The sequence below is a fragment of the Epinephelus lanceolatus genome, chromosome 11 (genome assembly GCF_041903045.1).
Source record: "Epinephelus lanceolatus isolate andai-2023 chromosome 11, ASM4190304v1, whole genome shotgun sequence".
Classification (NCBI taxonomy): Eukaryota; Metazoa; Chordata; class Actinopteri; order Perciformes; family Serranidae; genus Epinephelus; species Epinephelus lanceolatus.
The window spans coordinates 31,569,402-31,587,615 of NC_135744.1; the positions used below are offsets into that span (position 1 = coordinate 31,569,402).

The window sequence follows — 18,214 nt, forward strand, 5'->3', positions numbered from 1 at the left end:
CACGAGCCTTTCACACTGTTGAGGGGTAATCTTGTCCCATTCTTCTTGAATTACTGCTTTTAATTCTTCTAAATTCTTTGGTTTATGCTTTGAAACAGACCTTTTGATAATCCACCACAGATTTTCAATGGGGCTCATGTCCGGGGATTGAGCTGGCCACTCTAAGACCTGGATACTGTGCTCCTGCAGCCAAGTTCTACTGGCCTTGGATGTGTGGCAAGGGACATTATCTTGTTGAAACATCCAGTTTTTACCTCAACGGAACAGTGCACGCGCAGAAGGGAGCATGTGGGTTTCGAGAATGGTACAATACTTGGTAGACCTTAAGCCATGATCTAAAAGTCGGCCACGTACAGTGCGGGTGGAACACTGGACACCAGTTTGGTTTGACCACTGCTGCTGAAGCTCCTATGATGTCATTCGGCGGTTTTGCCTGCACATGCGGATCAGGATGCGGTCATTTCTTGCTGAAGAAACCCTTGGACGCCCAGATCTTGGTTTGTCTTCCAAGCTGTTGGTTCGTCTGTATTTCTGCAGAGTGTATCCAACTGCTGAAGGACTGCATCTGCACTTCCTGGCTATCTGGCGGCAGCTGTACCCTTCCTGGCTGAGAATCTTTATCTTCAGGCGTGTTTCGTGCTTTAGGTTCCTTGTTTTAGCCATTTTTGTGTCTGAAGAACTTTCAAATGTGCTGGCTTTATGTAGACACGAAGCTTGGCAACAAAAATTGTGTCTTTTAATAAAAAGAACGACCTTCATCACTGGTACCAAAATGACCCAATACTCAAAATTTCTTATGTATTTTTATGGAACCAATCAATTTTAAGTTTTTAATGGCTTTTTTAGGATTTATTTAGTATTTTGGCTGTGACTGTACTAAAAGAAATTGCACTTGAAGACCTAAGAGTGATTCTTAATGCAATATTTCACAAATGCATGGGGTGTCCGAAAACTTTTTTCCACCACTGTATATTATGTGAGCAGGTAATAAAACACACGCCACAACCTACCGGCAGACTATTGGTGTCCAGAGTGGACATGCTGCGTCGAGTGGTGGGTTTGGAGTCCAGCACATTCTTCTTTGCCACTTTGAGCTCTCTGCTCTTGGGCGGCACATAGCCCTGCCTCATGGACACCAGAATTGGATCTTCGTCGCGGCCATCCAGCCACTCTTCAGCCTCCATGGGGGGCTCGGGCCCCGCCGTGTCTGGGTACAGGTCATCCTGGAAGAGGTCCGACTGCGAAAGAGAGTTGGCAGAGTGAAAAAATAGAGACAGATGTGGTTTTGTCTTTGTCTTGGAATACACTGTACAATGGTTGTTTAAGCAGGTTGATAAAAATCATTTATTTCCGTCTGTCTTTCTGAAGGGATGAGTGGTACAGAAAATGAGAGCAGAGCAGAGAGGAGAAGAGAACCAAAGGAAACCAAAACATAAAGGAACATAAATAAGACTTCAAGAGCAGATTGTGGTAATAAGAATCATTAAAAAGTCCAATATATTACAATAATACAATATGTACAATATTTCCCTCTGAAATTTGGTGGAATTAAAGTAATGAGTAGCATAAAATGGGATTTAGTAAAACAAAACAAAACCTTTTAGAATTGCACTTGAGTACAGCACTGAGTAAATGCACTTGATAACTTCCCACCACTGTCAAAGTCAAATGCTTGTAGAGTGTGATCAGGCTTACTTTTCTGGGTACAGTCATCGAGATGGGCTCACACTTCTTGTCAAGGAGCTTGAATAACCTAAGAGGACAAGATGAGACAGAGGAAAGAGACTCCATCAGTTGTGCCTTTGCTACGCATCACCGTATCAGTTTACATTTGTAAGTGCAAAGCATGATGATCTTGAGCACTCTAAGATCAGAGGTCAGGGTTCAGTAATGATTGGAGAACGAGGGTAAGGAATCTAATAAATGGCACACCCAGAAATTTTTCATAGGGGTGACAAGACAGGGCCACTGAAAGTCTGGGGGTGGAAAAAAGCAATGCTTCAATTTCAGGAATTTTTGCTGATGCTATTTGAGAATGTAGGTTACATAAAATTATGTCAATGTGAAAGCTTAGGAATCTCATACCGATATACTTTGGTTACTTATTTTATACTTATATATTTTTATACTTTTATATTTTACTTATGTGATGTGCATAGACTAATACTGAGTTCCACAACAATAAAGTAAAGTCGGACTCCAATTATTTATAACAACAGATAGCTGTTAAGAGGACAGATGGTCGGCACTCTGAGCTTCATCAGTCTCATGAAACATCTGCAGCCTTCACATCCCATCAGTCTCATTTCATGAAATAATTCTAATCTTGGGTAATGTATTCCATGATCAGTATCTTACCTGGCGATCTCACATTTGGTCACGTCCACACCTCTTTTGGGCATGAAGCCCATCCCTCTCTGGGGCTCCTTACTGCTGAAGGTGCTGAGGTAGTGGACGTATGGCGGCTCATCTGTGATCTCGAAGTAACGGATACTGCTGTCCCCCTACACACACAGAAAACACGCATATAAAACATGTGACATACGAAACATGACACTGTGATTATTGAGGTACATAGTGTACATACTATAATTTACAGACTAATAAAGTGTACCTTTCCACAGAGGTAGACCATGTTTGCGTCTGCATCGTAATACGGTAACAACACTCCGTTACTTGTGTCCAGCTCCAACAGTGCAATGGGCTCCTCGAAATTTGTCTGTGGAGATTAAAAACAATGAAGAAAGCCTACAGTTTGTACTGAACGTGCATATAAAGACATGTATATTTCTGGGCCTTGTGATATGCATGGACAGTATATGAGAATTGTTACTGGGTCCCAGAGTCCGAGCTCTCTCTGGCTCATTCTGGTGAATCCTGTGGTGAAGATGTTTCCGTCTCTGGTGAAGATGGCTCTCATTGGCCGGATCCCCTCATGTGGAGCCAGACGTTCCTGTTGGTCAGTGCAGGGGAGACATCACGACAAGAGCTATTTTTTTTTAACCTTTTAGGTGTTTATAGGAGTTGTGCATGTGGACCTCAACATTAGTGGCCTGTACATAACCACTGAATAGTTAATCTGATGATGTACAATATTAAAGCTGTGTTTTTTATATCAAAGGTATCATTCAGCAATAATATATTAGACAGTGGTGTTATTCGATTAGAATGAATCATACTGTACGGAACGCATTTATTAGTATTTCATACACACTTACCGCAACCACCTCCCTCTTGCGGGGGTCGCAGACACGCAGACGCCTGTCCTTGCAGGTGGTGCAAAACAAGCTGCCGTTTCGGTTCCAGGCGATGCTGTAGATTAGGTCTGGGTGGTCGTCCATGGAGATGATGGGCTCCCCCGTCCCCACGTTCCAGATTATAATGAGGTTATCAGTGCCTGGGTTCAGAGCGAAAGATGAACATTTGAATGTGCTCACACTCACCAATGTTACATAAAGTCAAAAGATTATAAGACTATCAAGGAAACAAGTAGGCCTATGGGTGTGTGTGGGTGTCCTACCCGCAGTAAGTAGTACGTTGCGTGCGGTTGGGTGCCAGGTGACGATGCCGACACGTTTGGAGTGTCCCTCCAACACCACAACGGGGTCGGAGATGGGGCGAGTCAGTGAGTGATCTGGGATCTGCCACACCTGGAGAGGAGGGATGAAGGAAAATCAAGATTCTCTGTCTGATGTTACACAACAAATGTGATGTGTCCAGGAATCGCTGTGTTGTAAAATACTGTAAATTGGTAGCCTACATGAAGTGTGAGCCATTTAACCCATTTAACCCTAGTGTTTGACCTTCTCCTTTATACCAATATGACCAGAAGATGTACACATGCACCTTAGAGAGAAAATCAGATGAAAGTGACTATACTCACACACTATTACAGAGTGCAGCATTTCCACCTGCTTACTTTACACCTCTGCTCTACAAACTCCCACACCACAGAGGACACAGAGGATAGTGGTGAAGGCCCACATCTTTCATTTTCCCATTATACTCAGCACAAATTTACTGCTCAGTAATTCTAATTGGTTCATAAATTACCAGCAGTATACATTTCTGTTGCTTCATTGTCAAGGTGACGACTGATGACACCTACTGAAGTCCACACCTGTGTGCATCTCCAGTAGGCTGCTTACTGAGGCTTTTGCTCTTAAAATGTGATCAACCCTAATTCATAATTATACAAAGAGGTGGCGTGTGGCAAAAATGCAGTGGCATGAGGGTTGCAGTGGTCAGTATACCATATATGAAATCAACAGTTATTACACTGTTTACATTTGCTAAACTACAGTTCTGAAAAGAATTAATTGGAGGAGGAATTTTTACCTTTGTTTTACTTATTTTCAAAAGGGAGACTTTAAAAAATATTAATAATTACTTAAAATGTATTAAATAATTAATTAAATAATTTAAAAAAATCAATTGAAATATGTGTTTAAAATTGTAATATAATAAAGTGTTTGTTCAACTGTAACTAATAATAATAATAATAATAATGAAAATCTCAAACAGTTACAGCCCTAAATTGTATGTTTAAATTTTTACTATTTAAAGAGATTTTCATCTGACAGTCTATTAATTTTCTAATAATTTTTAGTGAGCCAGAAATGTAGAAATACTGAGTCCAAATTCCTCCCGCACAGTCAAGCCCCCTGAGAATTCACAAAAACAATACATTGTTCTAATTTTTTTTTTTTTTTTTTTTTTTTTACATTAATTTACATTCATTTAATTTTTTTTTTATCTGTTCACTTATATTTTGTGTAAATTTCTTGTCTCAAGGCAGTTTCAAAGCCTTTCCACAACTGTGAGGGATACATTTCTGGTGGAGGAAGTCCCTTTATTTTTTGCCTGAATATTGGGTCTAAGAAGTATCAAAATCGCCCTTTAAAAGGACACCACTTGTTATAGTATTTATATATAACTGTAATCAACAAAACTTTGCTCATTAATGTCAGTACATTTTTTCAGCAGTTTGTTGAAGTGTCACCATTTAATTACACACAGTAGATGATTAGTTGATCACATATGCTCAAGAAGAGAGAGAGAGACACACACACACACACACACACACACACACACACACACTCTAATGAGCCTTTTCAGATGACACAATGATCCGTCTCTGTGAACTGAAGAGAATGACATCACAGTTATGGCCTCTCTGCTCTGCTGCCAAGACTGGACAGCTGCGACTGTCCGTCTGTGTGCTAGACACATAAACAAAGCGCACACACACACAAAGGCAAACACACAACCCTCGAACAGCATCCCAGCAGCTGTTGCCATAGGAGAAGCAGCAATTCAATCATGTGATCCAACAAAGATTCCTGTGATGTCGTCGTGAACAAGTGTGGGCGAATCTGTCCTCGGTGACAACTGTGCTGATGCTCAGATACATGCTGAGTCAACAGACATGTTGTCATAGTATAAACAAAAAAAATGTTATAATGGACACATGCTGACATGCTCGACACACTGCACATTTGCGCGCACACACAAAGCAATGTAATGTGGAAACAAAGTTAAGCATGTAAAGCTAGACAGATTTGAGTTCTGAGTCCTGAAACACCTGATTTCAATATCCAATAATGGAGTAACTAAGAAGAAGGTACAACGTTATTGTAAAATGCAACATATTAATTATATTTTTCACATATGCAGCTTTTTATTTCCTAGATTTGCTACCATTGATAGAAGTAAAAAGAATATATCAGATATTGCAAACTGAGTATCTTTGTGTTTTGAACTGTTGATCAGACAAAAGAAGACTCTGGGAAATTGTGATGGACATTTTATCAATGAAACAGCTCATTAGTTAATCAATTAATCAAGAAAATTATTTTTAGCTGAAGCCCTAATCTAGATCACTAAAAAGTTACCCTTGGATGTGTCACAGTTATGTGTCATTATTTGTGTCAGTGGAGCAGCTCATCACTCAGTTACGTCTCAGACACTCAACCTGATTCTCTTCTCCTGCTTCATGTCCTTACTCAGTACTGTCACGACAGTTTCTCCAATAATGTTATTTACTTCTAAACAATATGAATATGATAAAACTATATTTATAATGTTTGCAACGGCAGGAAGTGTATTTTTTTTTTATAAAAACAGGGAATTAAAGGAGGATTATGAGTCCTAAGTCCTAGATGCTATAAAGGGAGTTTACAGTCCATTAACTTGATATTCAGCACCATTTGTTATGAATACATAGTTAAAGTTTATCTGTTTATTCATCTTGTGCTATCCAAGTCTCACAGTGACCCCTGCTGACTGAACGCAGTTATGAGCTACAGGATCACAGATCCCTGCAATGTGTAACAACCAGGTCTAGAGCTTCTATTTTCAGTCCTCAGTCCAAAATGCAGTAACAACTCACCTGAGCACTGCGGGGCTACACACCCATAAACGTCCCCAACACAGAAAATAAACCAAAAAGCCAAAAATAAACCACCACACACTTATAGTAAGTCATAATTGATGATTGAGAGGGACAGTTGTACGAGTCTATACATTGTTTTTAGAGAAAATCCTGCATTGTGTATCTTTAGATTGTCAGAACTTGTAATTAAGTTAAAGGCAAGCAGACGTGGATGTCACAACACAGTTTGCAAGGTGACATGATTATAATTTCCTGTAGGTGTGAGGTGATTAACAGCAGGTAGAGCCGAACATAATCACCATAGATTGATGGTGGTGACTCAAGCTGTTCTCTACTTCCAGTGTGTACATATCCTGCATGCTGAGCCTCTTGATTAAAGGACACTGAATGCATATCAACACAAATGAAAGCACTTCATAAATCCCACCGTGCTGAAATCCCCCCGACACAAACACACACACACGCTGACAAATTATAAGTGCTTTCATCCTCCGACTGACTCTGACCAACTTGTGAAGGACCAAATATGATGAGCAGACTTATGAAGACAGAGAAGAGACGGAACAGGTGGGTGGACAGTCAGACAGGTAGACACACTGATGCCTTGACTGAGTCACTTCACTCATTTAACGGGCAGGCAGACGTGACAAACCCAGCCTGCACTGACCTCTGTGGCTGTTATCTGAGTCACCGAACAACAAACTCCTCCACATGTATTTGCAACTTCTCTCTCCCACTCAGAACTTCTTGACACACACAAACACACACACGCACTGTCATTACCATTGCAGTACAGTCCTCCGAGCAGCTGGCCAGGATGTTGTCGTCATGAGGACACCAGTCGATATCGAGGACAGGTCCAGAGTGGCCGTTCACCAGCGGGTAGTTCTTATCCACCCGACCTGACTGCATAACACAGCAACAGTGACACACACAACTAAGTTAGGACAGCATGTTTACAAAAGTCTAAGTATTAAGTAGTAAAAGTAGTAAGTATTGATTTGGTGATTCACAAATCAAAAACTTAAACAGATGTGGGACAAACCAGGCTTAAAGTGAGAGGTTATTTGGACTTCTAAAATTACACGTAACAGCATTTCAGTTACATTATGTCAATGTGAAACAGCTGACTGTAAAGGCTCTTGCACACCTTTAATTTCTTCTAGACAAGAGGAGAATATATCCATGAGCAAGGGAAGGGAGCACGGAGAAGCTGCACGCTGCGCTGTTGTAATAAACTTTATTGGAGATACAACATTTCAGTCCTTAGACCTTTTAAGGGGTGAAACATTGTATCTCTAACAAAGTTTATTGCACGTAATAGGACAGTGTGCAGGGTTGTCTCTTCTCTTGCCAATGTGAAACAGTTCCAGACTAGAAGGACTGAGCTGAATACATGGATGAAACAGAGTATCTGGTGCAGGTAATGTACTTTTTATGTACTTTTAAGAGTATCATCCGAGTAAAGTGGGTAAATATTCATACTTGTGATGAAGGAAAATCCTCCTTTGGGTACCTGTGTTCAATCTATTGTGATACAAAATGATGTGAAGGTCGATCAATCGGTCGATATATAAGAAATATAGCAACTTCTGATCAGTTTATTTTTATTCAAGTCAGGTCCCACCCATTTTCAATTAAACCACACCCCCTTTTAGTTTAAACTCCACCCATTCAGAGTACTTATATGGATACTGGCAATTTAGTTGCCCATTATGACATAAAAAAGATGATAAATTTTGGTTGGAATGAAAATCAATTGACGATACTTTAAAAAGTCTAATGACATCAGAATTTTACGTTGTGTAGATATTAACATTATGACATTTTTCAGACGATGGGTTTTGTTCTCCATACCTTACGAGTAGAAGATAACGTTGGCATGAGATGTTTGTAAGATGTTTATTTTGGTTACTTAAAGGGCCAGTGTGTAAAATGGGTTGAAAACAGTGACATCAGGGGTCAAATTCTAGATTGCAGGGCTCACTTGCTCACCCCTCCCGTCGGGTAAATAACGGTGGCCTCGTAGGGACAAAAAGCCTTGCGCAGACACAAGTTTTTCAGGAGTAGGTCTATCTAGCGACGAGGTGAATATTTATTTAGAAATCTAAACCATGTTACGATATTGTAATGAATCACTCACGAGCAGGAGACCAGAGGAGCGTTTGGGAAAAAGGTCAGTTTATTTGAGCACTCCAGAAACTCTGGTAACACTCCAGGGGGTAAAAGACTCCGTCCCAAACTCTGACTCTTCTAGCGTAACACACACACTTCATACACACATACTCGTTTACACCACCTAGCGGGGACCCCCCTCCCCTCTCTGCTCCACCAATCTCCAAGCCGGCACACTGACTGACAGGGTAGCCTGTAAACAGAGCTCAGCTGTTTATTTAGCCTAGCAATATCTCCGGACTATAGTAGCTGCAATGGACGACTTTGATCGCGATTTTGAAGAGTTTCTTGTAGCGGACACAGACCCAGAGCCATACCTGTTTGAGCCGGAGCATACAGATGAGAGCCGGAGCACACTGAGCGGGCGAGAAGAGAGGCTGAATCCTCCGCTCCCATTTTGCTGCACAGAATGGGATTCGATGCTACTGCTACCATCGTTGGGGAGATATATCACCAGGAGGAAAAGCGCCGCAGAGAGTGCATCACAAGGAGTGAAGTTGCGTCTTCTTTTCCTCGCAGATGACGGTTTGGGTTCATTCTCTCCTGTTGCGTGGTAAGTGTGGTCCATTCGCAAACTTTATAACTAAAAAAACTTTTCACTACTCTCTATCGACGAACTACTAACACTCTGCTGTTTCCTCCTCCTTCTTCCTTCCTTCCGGTGTCTTCGTTGGTTTATTTATACACACGAAATGCGTTCTCTGGCTGGCTGGATTGTCCACTCGGGCTGCCGTACATACATGGCGGCGCAAGATGGCGACCTCTCTAAAGCAAGGCCCTTGATATATATATATATATATAAAAGCATAATTATAAGGCTACGAAAACCAAACGAATTTTATTTTATAGCGATCATACACTTGTATAAACATATTAATGGGTAGAATATTCAGATTCAGATTCAGATTTGACAATAAACCATGCCAAATATTACACACTGGCTCTTTAAGAAAACAACTTAAAACCTACAAAATATCAGCGTCATCTGTCATCAGTATCAAATTGACGTTGGCATTAGACCCTGTCCTGACATTGACTTTTTGTCACCTGAAGTCACAACTTTAATTCAACCAAATGTCAGTGTCAATCTACGTTGGCGGCCAGCTGGGTGGTCCAATTGATACATATAACAGTTTACTCACTCATCTATACAAACTACATCCATTTGTTAGCTGTTTCCCAGCTTTTGATTATATCACACATCTTCCACAGTGGATGGAGTTTGTTCATTGTCATTCAGGAACTGTACATGTTTGAATTTCTTTTTCTTTTCTTTTTGGGACAATTTCCAAGACTTCTTGTCCAGGTGAATCTGTGATGAGAGTGTTTTCTCAACTATGGTTTCCACAAATGTTTAAAGCAGACATAGATGAAAAGTCCTTAAAGCGCTCAAGAAAAAAATTCTACGATGCCATAAATGCTCGGCAAACTCCATCTGCTGATGAAGATCATGTGATATGATGGAAAAATTGACCTTGTGGGGACATTATTGGTCCAAACAGTAAGTTGAAATAGAGCTGTTTAAATTCTATTGAAACAACCAAGGATCTATCCTGTCAGCGGGGCAAAGATTGCTGTCTAACTCGTACTGATCCCCCACCTATTGCCCCCAGCAGACTTCACATGGCAGGTTTGTGATTTGGGAATATGCAACATGTGAGAACAGTGTAACTTAAATTGTTAAAAAATGCATGTTGACATTGGCCCCTATTAGAGAGGCTGCAGGATCAGGAAATAATGTAAGGCCAACGCTGATAGTTAGTGCTGCCCTGGTTTTGTAAACAAGACCTGTGGTAATCAAAACCTTCAACATGTAACTAAAACCTTTCCAAAACAAACTTGCAGCATCATGGTGGACTCTCAGGAAACAGCCAAAAACATTTTTTAATATGACGCCTAATAAAATCGTGATGTCACATCCAAGCTGTTCCACGTTTCTCTGTTCCTATCATGTGAACATGTGTATCAACTTTTCAGATATCACTCCCTCCGCACACATACAACACACACCCCAAGAGAGGTGTATTTATAGCTCAGCGACGAGGCGTTGAAAGGGGAGTTTTTCTTGTGGCTCGTTGGGGACCCAGAGAGGGGGGTGATGGAGGACAGAGAGTACGTTGGTGTGTATTAATAGCATGTCTGTTCACCATGACTCCAGTATATAATCACATCCATTTCCCCGTGTCTCCAGAAAGCTTTGTAACTAATTATTGCTGCTGACATGCTGATGAATCTCAGCAGTGATGACCTCGTTACAGCCACGAAATTTTCTAAATTATTTATCTCAAAAAGTGAGAAATTGTTCACTCTGCTCTTTACGTTCTAATAATGATACTACCATTGATCTCATGTGCGCCAAAGTTGTTTAAAAACACCAATTTTTTTTTTACTACTTTTGAAAAAATTGCATAATTTTTTCAGACTAAAGTCAATTAACGTCTCAGTTCTCGTTAATGCTGGACTGTGATTGGCAGTTAATGTTGACAGCCTGGCTCAATCTCCTGAGTGCAGGCCTCTCACAGGGCAACTAAAATTTCCCCATTTAGGTTTAGTAAATTGCTGCAGACTTGGTCGATTACGCCCATAAAAATAAATTGTGTTTTTGAACATGTAACAACTAAAAATCTTATCAAACTACACCTCAGCTATTGTAGCCTTTAAATGCATAAAATGTGATAAACAATACCAATACATTATAATTAGATAGGATCACTAGAGTAGCATATCAACATGATACTGGATTGAAGTATTATCTCCCTCCACATCAAAACATTGACACAAGCTTAGTTTTGTCTTTCTGATGCGCATCGTTTATTTTAAGGCGATGCTGTTATCATCACGAGGCTCCGTGCCACACTGAAGCATCACCTCTTTAAACGATCTGTTTCTTTTCCTGTCGCTGTATTTCTGTTTCAGCAATCATGGCATCCTTTCCAAGGCTTCCCCGACATGACAGCTAGAAGTGAATATTAAATCTTCTGCTATTACAATGATAACATACTTAAATAAAGCGTCACAGTAAAATAACCATTGCATTGCTGATACCATGACTCAGCACTGATCAGCTTTGAAAACCAGCCTCCTGTGAACTTAAGAATTACATATATATTATAGGAGGATCAGATATCTTTCTCTTTGTATTTCAAACATCTGCGGTCACAGGATTTATTTGACCTCAGTACAGAGCTGCCTGCAGAAGTCCTTTTCTTTGAACTCCCCAATACAGCCAGCTGATTATGTCATGCAACATTGATCCTGTCCGGGCATCACAGGATGCTCAGCTGCTGCCGGACTAAAGCTTAGTCATGGAGTCTGATGCCACATCCGGACAATACTGACAAATGAGTGTAGGTGGATGGTGTTTGGAAAAATACACTATACCATAAAATGTCATGTAATTGTTTTTCTACCTATAAGATCAGCTCACCCTCCTTACTGCCTCTTATTTATTAGGTGGATATCACACATTCATCCTTGTTAGCTCACTTTGGAACTTTAACAGACCGAAATACAGACTTACAAAGATCTGGAACTGAAGTGGCCGCACTCATTTCAACATGGCACTGCCTTGTGTGACCTTAATGAACTAAGCGATAAAGTAATTTCATAAACACTGACATACTAAGGTTTACAGGCTGTCCCTTTAGGGGGAAAAAAGCAAACTATCTTCCTCTCTCCCTGTAAAGTTTTCCTTCTCTTATTCTTCATTCGTCCTTCTTGTTTCCCCTGACATTTGTATGACAAAAACAACTCCCGCTGACAGCACCGGAGATGGGCGACCCAGGAGCTTGATTAAGAGAATTTAAGTTTTCTTTCAACATACTGACAAACACATCATAAAAACACAATTTGGAAATTACTATCTGTTCGCAGCATCCACAATCAAAAACTTAAACACACACAAATCTGTTTCACAGGCAGGAACAGCTTGTAGCCTGAATTTATGGAATGAGAGGATTATTTGTCTCATTCAGTCATCCGTGGTGACCTTCAACTGTTGGCATTGGCCAGCGGTGAAACAATAAGTCCACAGACATGACTCTGTGAGGCTGTACTGAGCCACAGTGATGCTCTGAGCTAAATTAGCATGCTAACATTCTCACATTGGCAATGCTAACATGCTGATGTTTAGCAGGTATAATGTTTACCATGCTCACTATCCCAGGTTGGCATGTTAGCAGGCTTTCGCTAATTAGCAGTAAGTAGCAGTAAAGTAGTTCTGCAAAGATGATTTTGTGACGAAATAAATGTTTTACTGGATGATAGCACCAGAGGGAAAGTCATAGGGCCATAGTCCATAAGATTCATCCTATGGGGACCATGAAAGTCTGCACAAAACTGAATATCAATCCATCCACTATTAGCTGAGATATTTTCAATCTAGCACAATTTTATTTGCAATCGTATCCATATTCACTCTGCAACAAAATAGGTTCATACTTTTTTTTTTTATTTTATGATGTTCTCCTCTGGTATGAGACACATTTCCTTTACTGGAGCACCAATATTCTTGTCTGTCGAGCACATGGAATAATCCAAACAAAAACTACATACAGTACAGTCAAAGGTAAGGATTCATTTACAGTAAATACAGCGAGCACATGCACTGCCAATCGCATCATGTAAAAACCTTAACTTAAAAGGTGCAGATTTTACATTAACACTGAACTCGTAGACACTTCCTGCAGCCCAGAAATATTTCCCCCTTTGACCCCACTGACCTTAGAGAGGGGCAGGACCAGGATCGCTCCTCCTCCGCTGGATTCAACGATCACCGCCAGGAACTTTGGGTTGACAGCGCAGAAGGAGCTGTCCCAAGTCACCTTGGAGACACGGATGTCATCGTATCCCTGCTCAGCCTTGACCGTCTGGCCAAAGACGTGGCGAAACTTGCTCTGCCGCACAATGCTGCGACTCATAGCTGAGATGAGTGGAGGAAGGTGAGAGGATGTAAGGATGGTAGAGGATGAGTGGAGAGTGATGGGGAAATAAGACAGAAGGAAAGAAATGGGAAGAAACCAAATATAAGTAGAAAATCAGCAGCAGAGAGTCACATGAACAGTTATATACTATATATTCACGTTGGGCCAAAGGTGCCATGACACTCTTCATTTTGTGATGGTGACACAGGTGATTTCCTCTGAAAATGGCAGCCTCAGCTTGGAGCAAGACTTTCAGCAAAAGAGTTTGATCAGATCTCAACCAAACAGGACTGATTAAAGACCACAGAATAGCTTGTTATCATATACTGCCCTCTCTGCAGTCTGTGTTTAATGCTTCCTGTCTCCCTCTGCAGTGCTTAAGCTACCACTGTCTTTGAGGCAGGCTGTTACAAATGTTGTTAAACAGTAACTCTCACTTAATGTGCTGCTGTGAGCAGCTCTTTGCTGAAGGGTGAGGATAAACCTATGACTCTGTGGTGCTTTTATTTTGAAAATTTACAGGGCAGTTCACTCACCTTTGGTGTTTAATTCAAATTCAAAGTCACATAAAAGAGATACAAGATTTTATGCGATGCTAGCAAGGAGTGAATTTGTTCCTTTGCTTTCTGCTTCACTTATAATTATATTCACTGTGCAAAGAGTGTTAAACTGATAAAGGCTTCAGCTGTCCAGCAGAGGTGTTTACTCGAGTCACGTGACTTGGATCAGACTCGAGTCACATATTTTATGACTTTAGACTCAACTTAACAAAATCAAAAAAAAATTGCAACTCTGCCTCTGGAAAAGATGACATACATCATTAAAGGGAAACAATCACTCTTTTAAATCATTTCCTACAATACATGGAGAATGTTGATTTAAGTATTGTGATAAACGTGGCGGGCAAGTTGTAAATGTAGATGTCCTCTGCAGCTGCCTGAATGAACTCCTATTAATACTTGATTGTACTGATATGTTTCATGTGAACTATGTCTTTGAGTTTGATACAAGGTACAAACAATGAAAGCAATATGGGAACCCTCTTTGGAAAACAGAGAAACCTCTTTTATTTTATTGCGTGTAATTTATTATTTTTATTGTTGTTTGCATTTTGTAATCTGTAAAATGTCTGACATGTGAGGCAAGACTTTATTTTGTTGTTGGACAACAATCTGTTTGCGTTCGACATTCTTCCAGATGAGAACACAGTTGCTTCCCAGTTCTTATAAGGTATTTGAAAATTAATAAAGATATTGCCGGGGAAAAAAAAGGGAGACTTGCAAATTGACTTGGACTTGCACACCAATGACTCTGGACTTCACTTGGCCTTTTGACTTGAAAATACTTCCCCAAAGCCCAAAGATTTAAAAGAATGTTATTTAAAATTGTGCCACCAATCACTTCATTTACCTTCATTTCCTGAGTCAACTAACATGAATGCTATTCATTTGACACCTAATTCCCCACATCACCTACTTTGTTTGAACCAATTCAGCAGAAACATCACATTGCAGGAGAGAACTATGAAGAGCTATTGTCGGCTTACTGAGCGCCAGTTGTAAAAAATGATACCAAAGTTCATTGCATCCCGTACAGACAGAGACACAACAACTTCCTTACGTTTTCTGTTGTTAAAATGGCATTTAATTTGGTGAAGAGCACATTACGTCTTGTTTTAGGACTCAGAACTTAAAGTTAAGGACGTGGGACTTGACTGTCTTGACTTGGGACTTGAGTGCAAGGACTTGAGACTTGCAAAACAATGACTTGATCGCACCTTTGCCATCCGGTGTATCCATCAATACATTTTAAAGGCTCCAAAAACCTTTTTTTTCCTCAATCGCTTTCTCACTATAAGCAATAGGTTCCAGATGAACACACTGATTTCTGTCAAACTACTCAAGGGGTTTCTGTATTTCTTTCTTTCTTCTTCTTTTTTTAAATTATTGCTCTTGTCACTAGTTTGAAGTGGGCGGCACTCAGTTAGAAAAATGTGATTTCACATACTTCCATGCACCAATCAGGATTTAGCATAATTTCAGTCAGAATCCTACAACAGCTGGTGGGTTTTTACTATCATTGTCAATCAGATCTGATCAAATCACACCCACACAGTCCTGATTAGCTTAAATTTTAGTGTTTAACTCTTAACAAATAATGCCTAAATATGTTTTTTCAGTCTTGAATATTTTATGTGGTGAGGAAAATGTTAAATTGAAGCCAGGTTTTCAGGAGGTTTAAACAACCTTCTGCTTTCTTCTGAATAATAAACTCTGTAATATGTTTGACTGTGGCTGTCACAGGCACCCGGCCAGAGGGACGGTAATCCCCCAAAACACAGGAGATATTTTATAACAGTGCCTGCCATCAGTGCAGATATTAATAGCTGATTGTCCCACCAAAGACTATGTGACAACCAAACATCAAAGACCAACGCTAAGACACAGAGAGCAGATAAAAGCACAGAGAGAACCTAATATGTGACGGATACAAGGTCAACACACAGCACAGCAGTTGCGTTCAATCACCCACATGATATAACTCCTATGTGAATGTGTAGTTTAAAACTTATCTAGCATACAGTCCCTGACTGCACTGGCTTACATAAACCACAAACCTAAATCTAGAAATAGGCCTGCATCAGTCCCTGCAGACGTCGGATAAATGCAGCAGAGTTCTCCCTCTTGTTTAGCGGAGGATCATAAACTCAAACTGTCTGCCTCTTCACGATTAAAATAAAACCACAAGGAGCAACAACTGAGGCCAAAGGCTGGTTCTTTTTTTCTGCAGATTTGTCAACTTGCAACAAGGTGAACAGAAAATAACCCAAATCCTGCTCTCATCACTGAAGATATCTGAATACCACATGAGAATATTCAACATTTATCCTCAAACTAAACCCACAGACTGTGGAATACATGACTCGACCAGACTGATGAGAGGACAGAAGCTCTCGTTTCTTTCCTGGAAGCTCTCTGTTATCAAGAGATTTACATTCCAGCCACCACTTCAGTCGGGCCAGCTGTAGGGCATTTCAGGGCGAGCAAAATATTATACATAGCCTATTTGTATATATATTATTTATTGATTCTGTGTCAGAGACTTGAAGCAATAGTATTTAAATTGTGCGCCTTTCCCCCCACGTAAAGCTACTACCCTTGTTTTATCAATCTTTATTTATTTTAAGCATTTTTTTCCAAGTATTTTGTTTTTGCTGTGCATACCTCATCATTTGATTTGAAACTGAAAATGCCTTAACAGACACTTAAATGCAATGGTTTTTAAGACTATTTCAAGATAGATTTTTTAAAATTCAAGACACATTTTTGGACAAATAATCTTCTCCTTACCCAAGCATTACAGGTAAGTATAAAGGTAATATGTGGTCCCATGCAGAAGCAGGTTTTATGTAGGGACATGGTCACTAGAGTGAGTTAAGTTAATCTAAATTTTGCCAACAGGTAACTGCAAGTAGAAGACAGTATTAGGCCCAATAACTAAACAATTCAAGTCTTTTAAAAGACATACTGGTTCCTTGGCTTAAAGCAGCAGTCTGCCTGATTGAAATGGGGTGAGATTTGATTATTCACCAATCTAAAAACTTTGGGAAACCTGTGGCACAAATATGAGTTGGAATTTATAGTAAATTACAAGGGGAAAACCTCCGGCATGCTCCTTTAATTCTGCCTCAGGTTAATGAGATAGCCCTCCTCTGTCGCGCACGGCACGGCTCTGGAGAGTCGGCACAGAGCGAAAGAATGACACTGCCACTTTCCTAATATAGACATGACAAACTGCACTGTCCCACCCGGGCCGGCCGCTCCTCCCACCCGCCAGCCTGCTCCTAAATAGTCCCAGAATGAAGGCACTCTGTGGCGCTTTGTCGCTAATGAACCGGACCGTAAATTTAAAACACAGCCGAAACAAACACGCATAAACACGGGGACATACTGTCAGGGGCGCATGAGGTGTGAGGGAAGGAGAGGGGAGAGAGGAGGGAGAGGAGGGAGAGGGGGGAGGTTAGTTATGTACAACGTGCTCCTTAAAGTAGCCCACAGCTGCCATGCACGACTCAAGATCAGCTCCGTCCACAGGGGGAGGAAAGTGCACAGTCACAATGTACCGACTGTGTCTTTTTGATTTCCAAAGGTGGGGACGCGCTCGGTCCTCTCCAGCAGTGCAGTAAAGAAGCTGACGCACCTCTCACCCCACTGCAGCACCGACACTGACACACATATTAGGGAAAGATAGTCCAGCTCACCTCAGGTTTTGGGGAGACCCCTCTTCCCTGGACAACTCTGACGGTTGGTGTTGTGTAGTCTACTCCTCCTCCTCCACCTTCTGCTGCCTTTATTCCTTTGAATGATATCCCCTGCGATCCGCTTTCCTGGAGTTGCTGAGGAGACGCACCGGACAACTGCGTGACGCTCCTCGGCAGGGAAAGAGAGAGGGGAGAGTACCGGGACAGAGCAGGGAGAGAGGAGGGTGTGGGTGGGTGTAGGGTGGGTGCCGTCTATTTTCGAACAGGCTCTGTCAGGACGGGGAAACGTGACGCGCGCCGGGTGCAGGGGGCCAGCGCGTCCCCGTGGGTCAGTGTCACAGCTGGTGGGATCTGATAGAAGAATTCAGACTTTAAGCACAGTGGATATAAAACAGGTGACACAGCAGACTGTCAGGTGTCATGCTAGTCATCTGTTGAATGACATCAGGTAACATACTGTTT

General features: G+C 41.0%; 1 protein-coding gene across 1 annotated transcript in view; it reads right to left on the bottom strand.

Annotated features, from left to right (window-relative positions):
- The window catches only part of coro6 (coronin 6), a 19,694-nt gene extending 1,720 nt beyond the window's left edge, over nt 1-17,974 (bottom strand). The window contains exons 1-10 of the mRNA XM_033646090.2: nt 17,753-17,974; nt 13,291-13,490; nt 7,178-7,300; nt 3,521-3,650; nt 3,219-3,397; nt 2,834-2,953; nt 2,615-2,719; nt 2,359-2,504; nt 1,696-1,753; nt 1,011-1,238 (exon numbers count right to left, since the gene is read on the bottom strand). Coding sequence (XP_033501981.2) covers nt 1,011-1,238; nt 1,696-1,753; nt 2,359-2,504; nt 2,615-2,719; nt 2,834-2,953; nt 3,219-3,397; nt 3,521-3,650; nt 7,178-7,300; nt 13,291-13,488 — 1,287 coding nt within the window. The 5' untranslated portion in view covers nt 13,489-13,490; nt 17,753-17,974. The remainder of the gene's footprint in view (nt 1-1,010; nt 1,239-1,695; nt 1,754-2,358; nt 2,505-2,614; nt 2,720-2,833; nt 2,954-3,218; nt 3,398-3,520; nt 3,651-7,177; nt 7,301-13,290; nt 13,491-17,752) is intronic.
- Nucleotides 17,975-18,214: the final 240 nt, after the last annotated feature.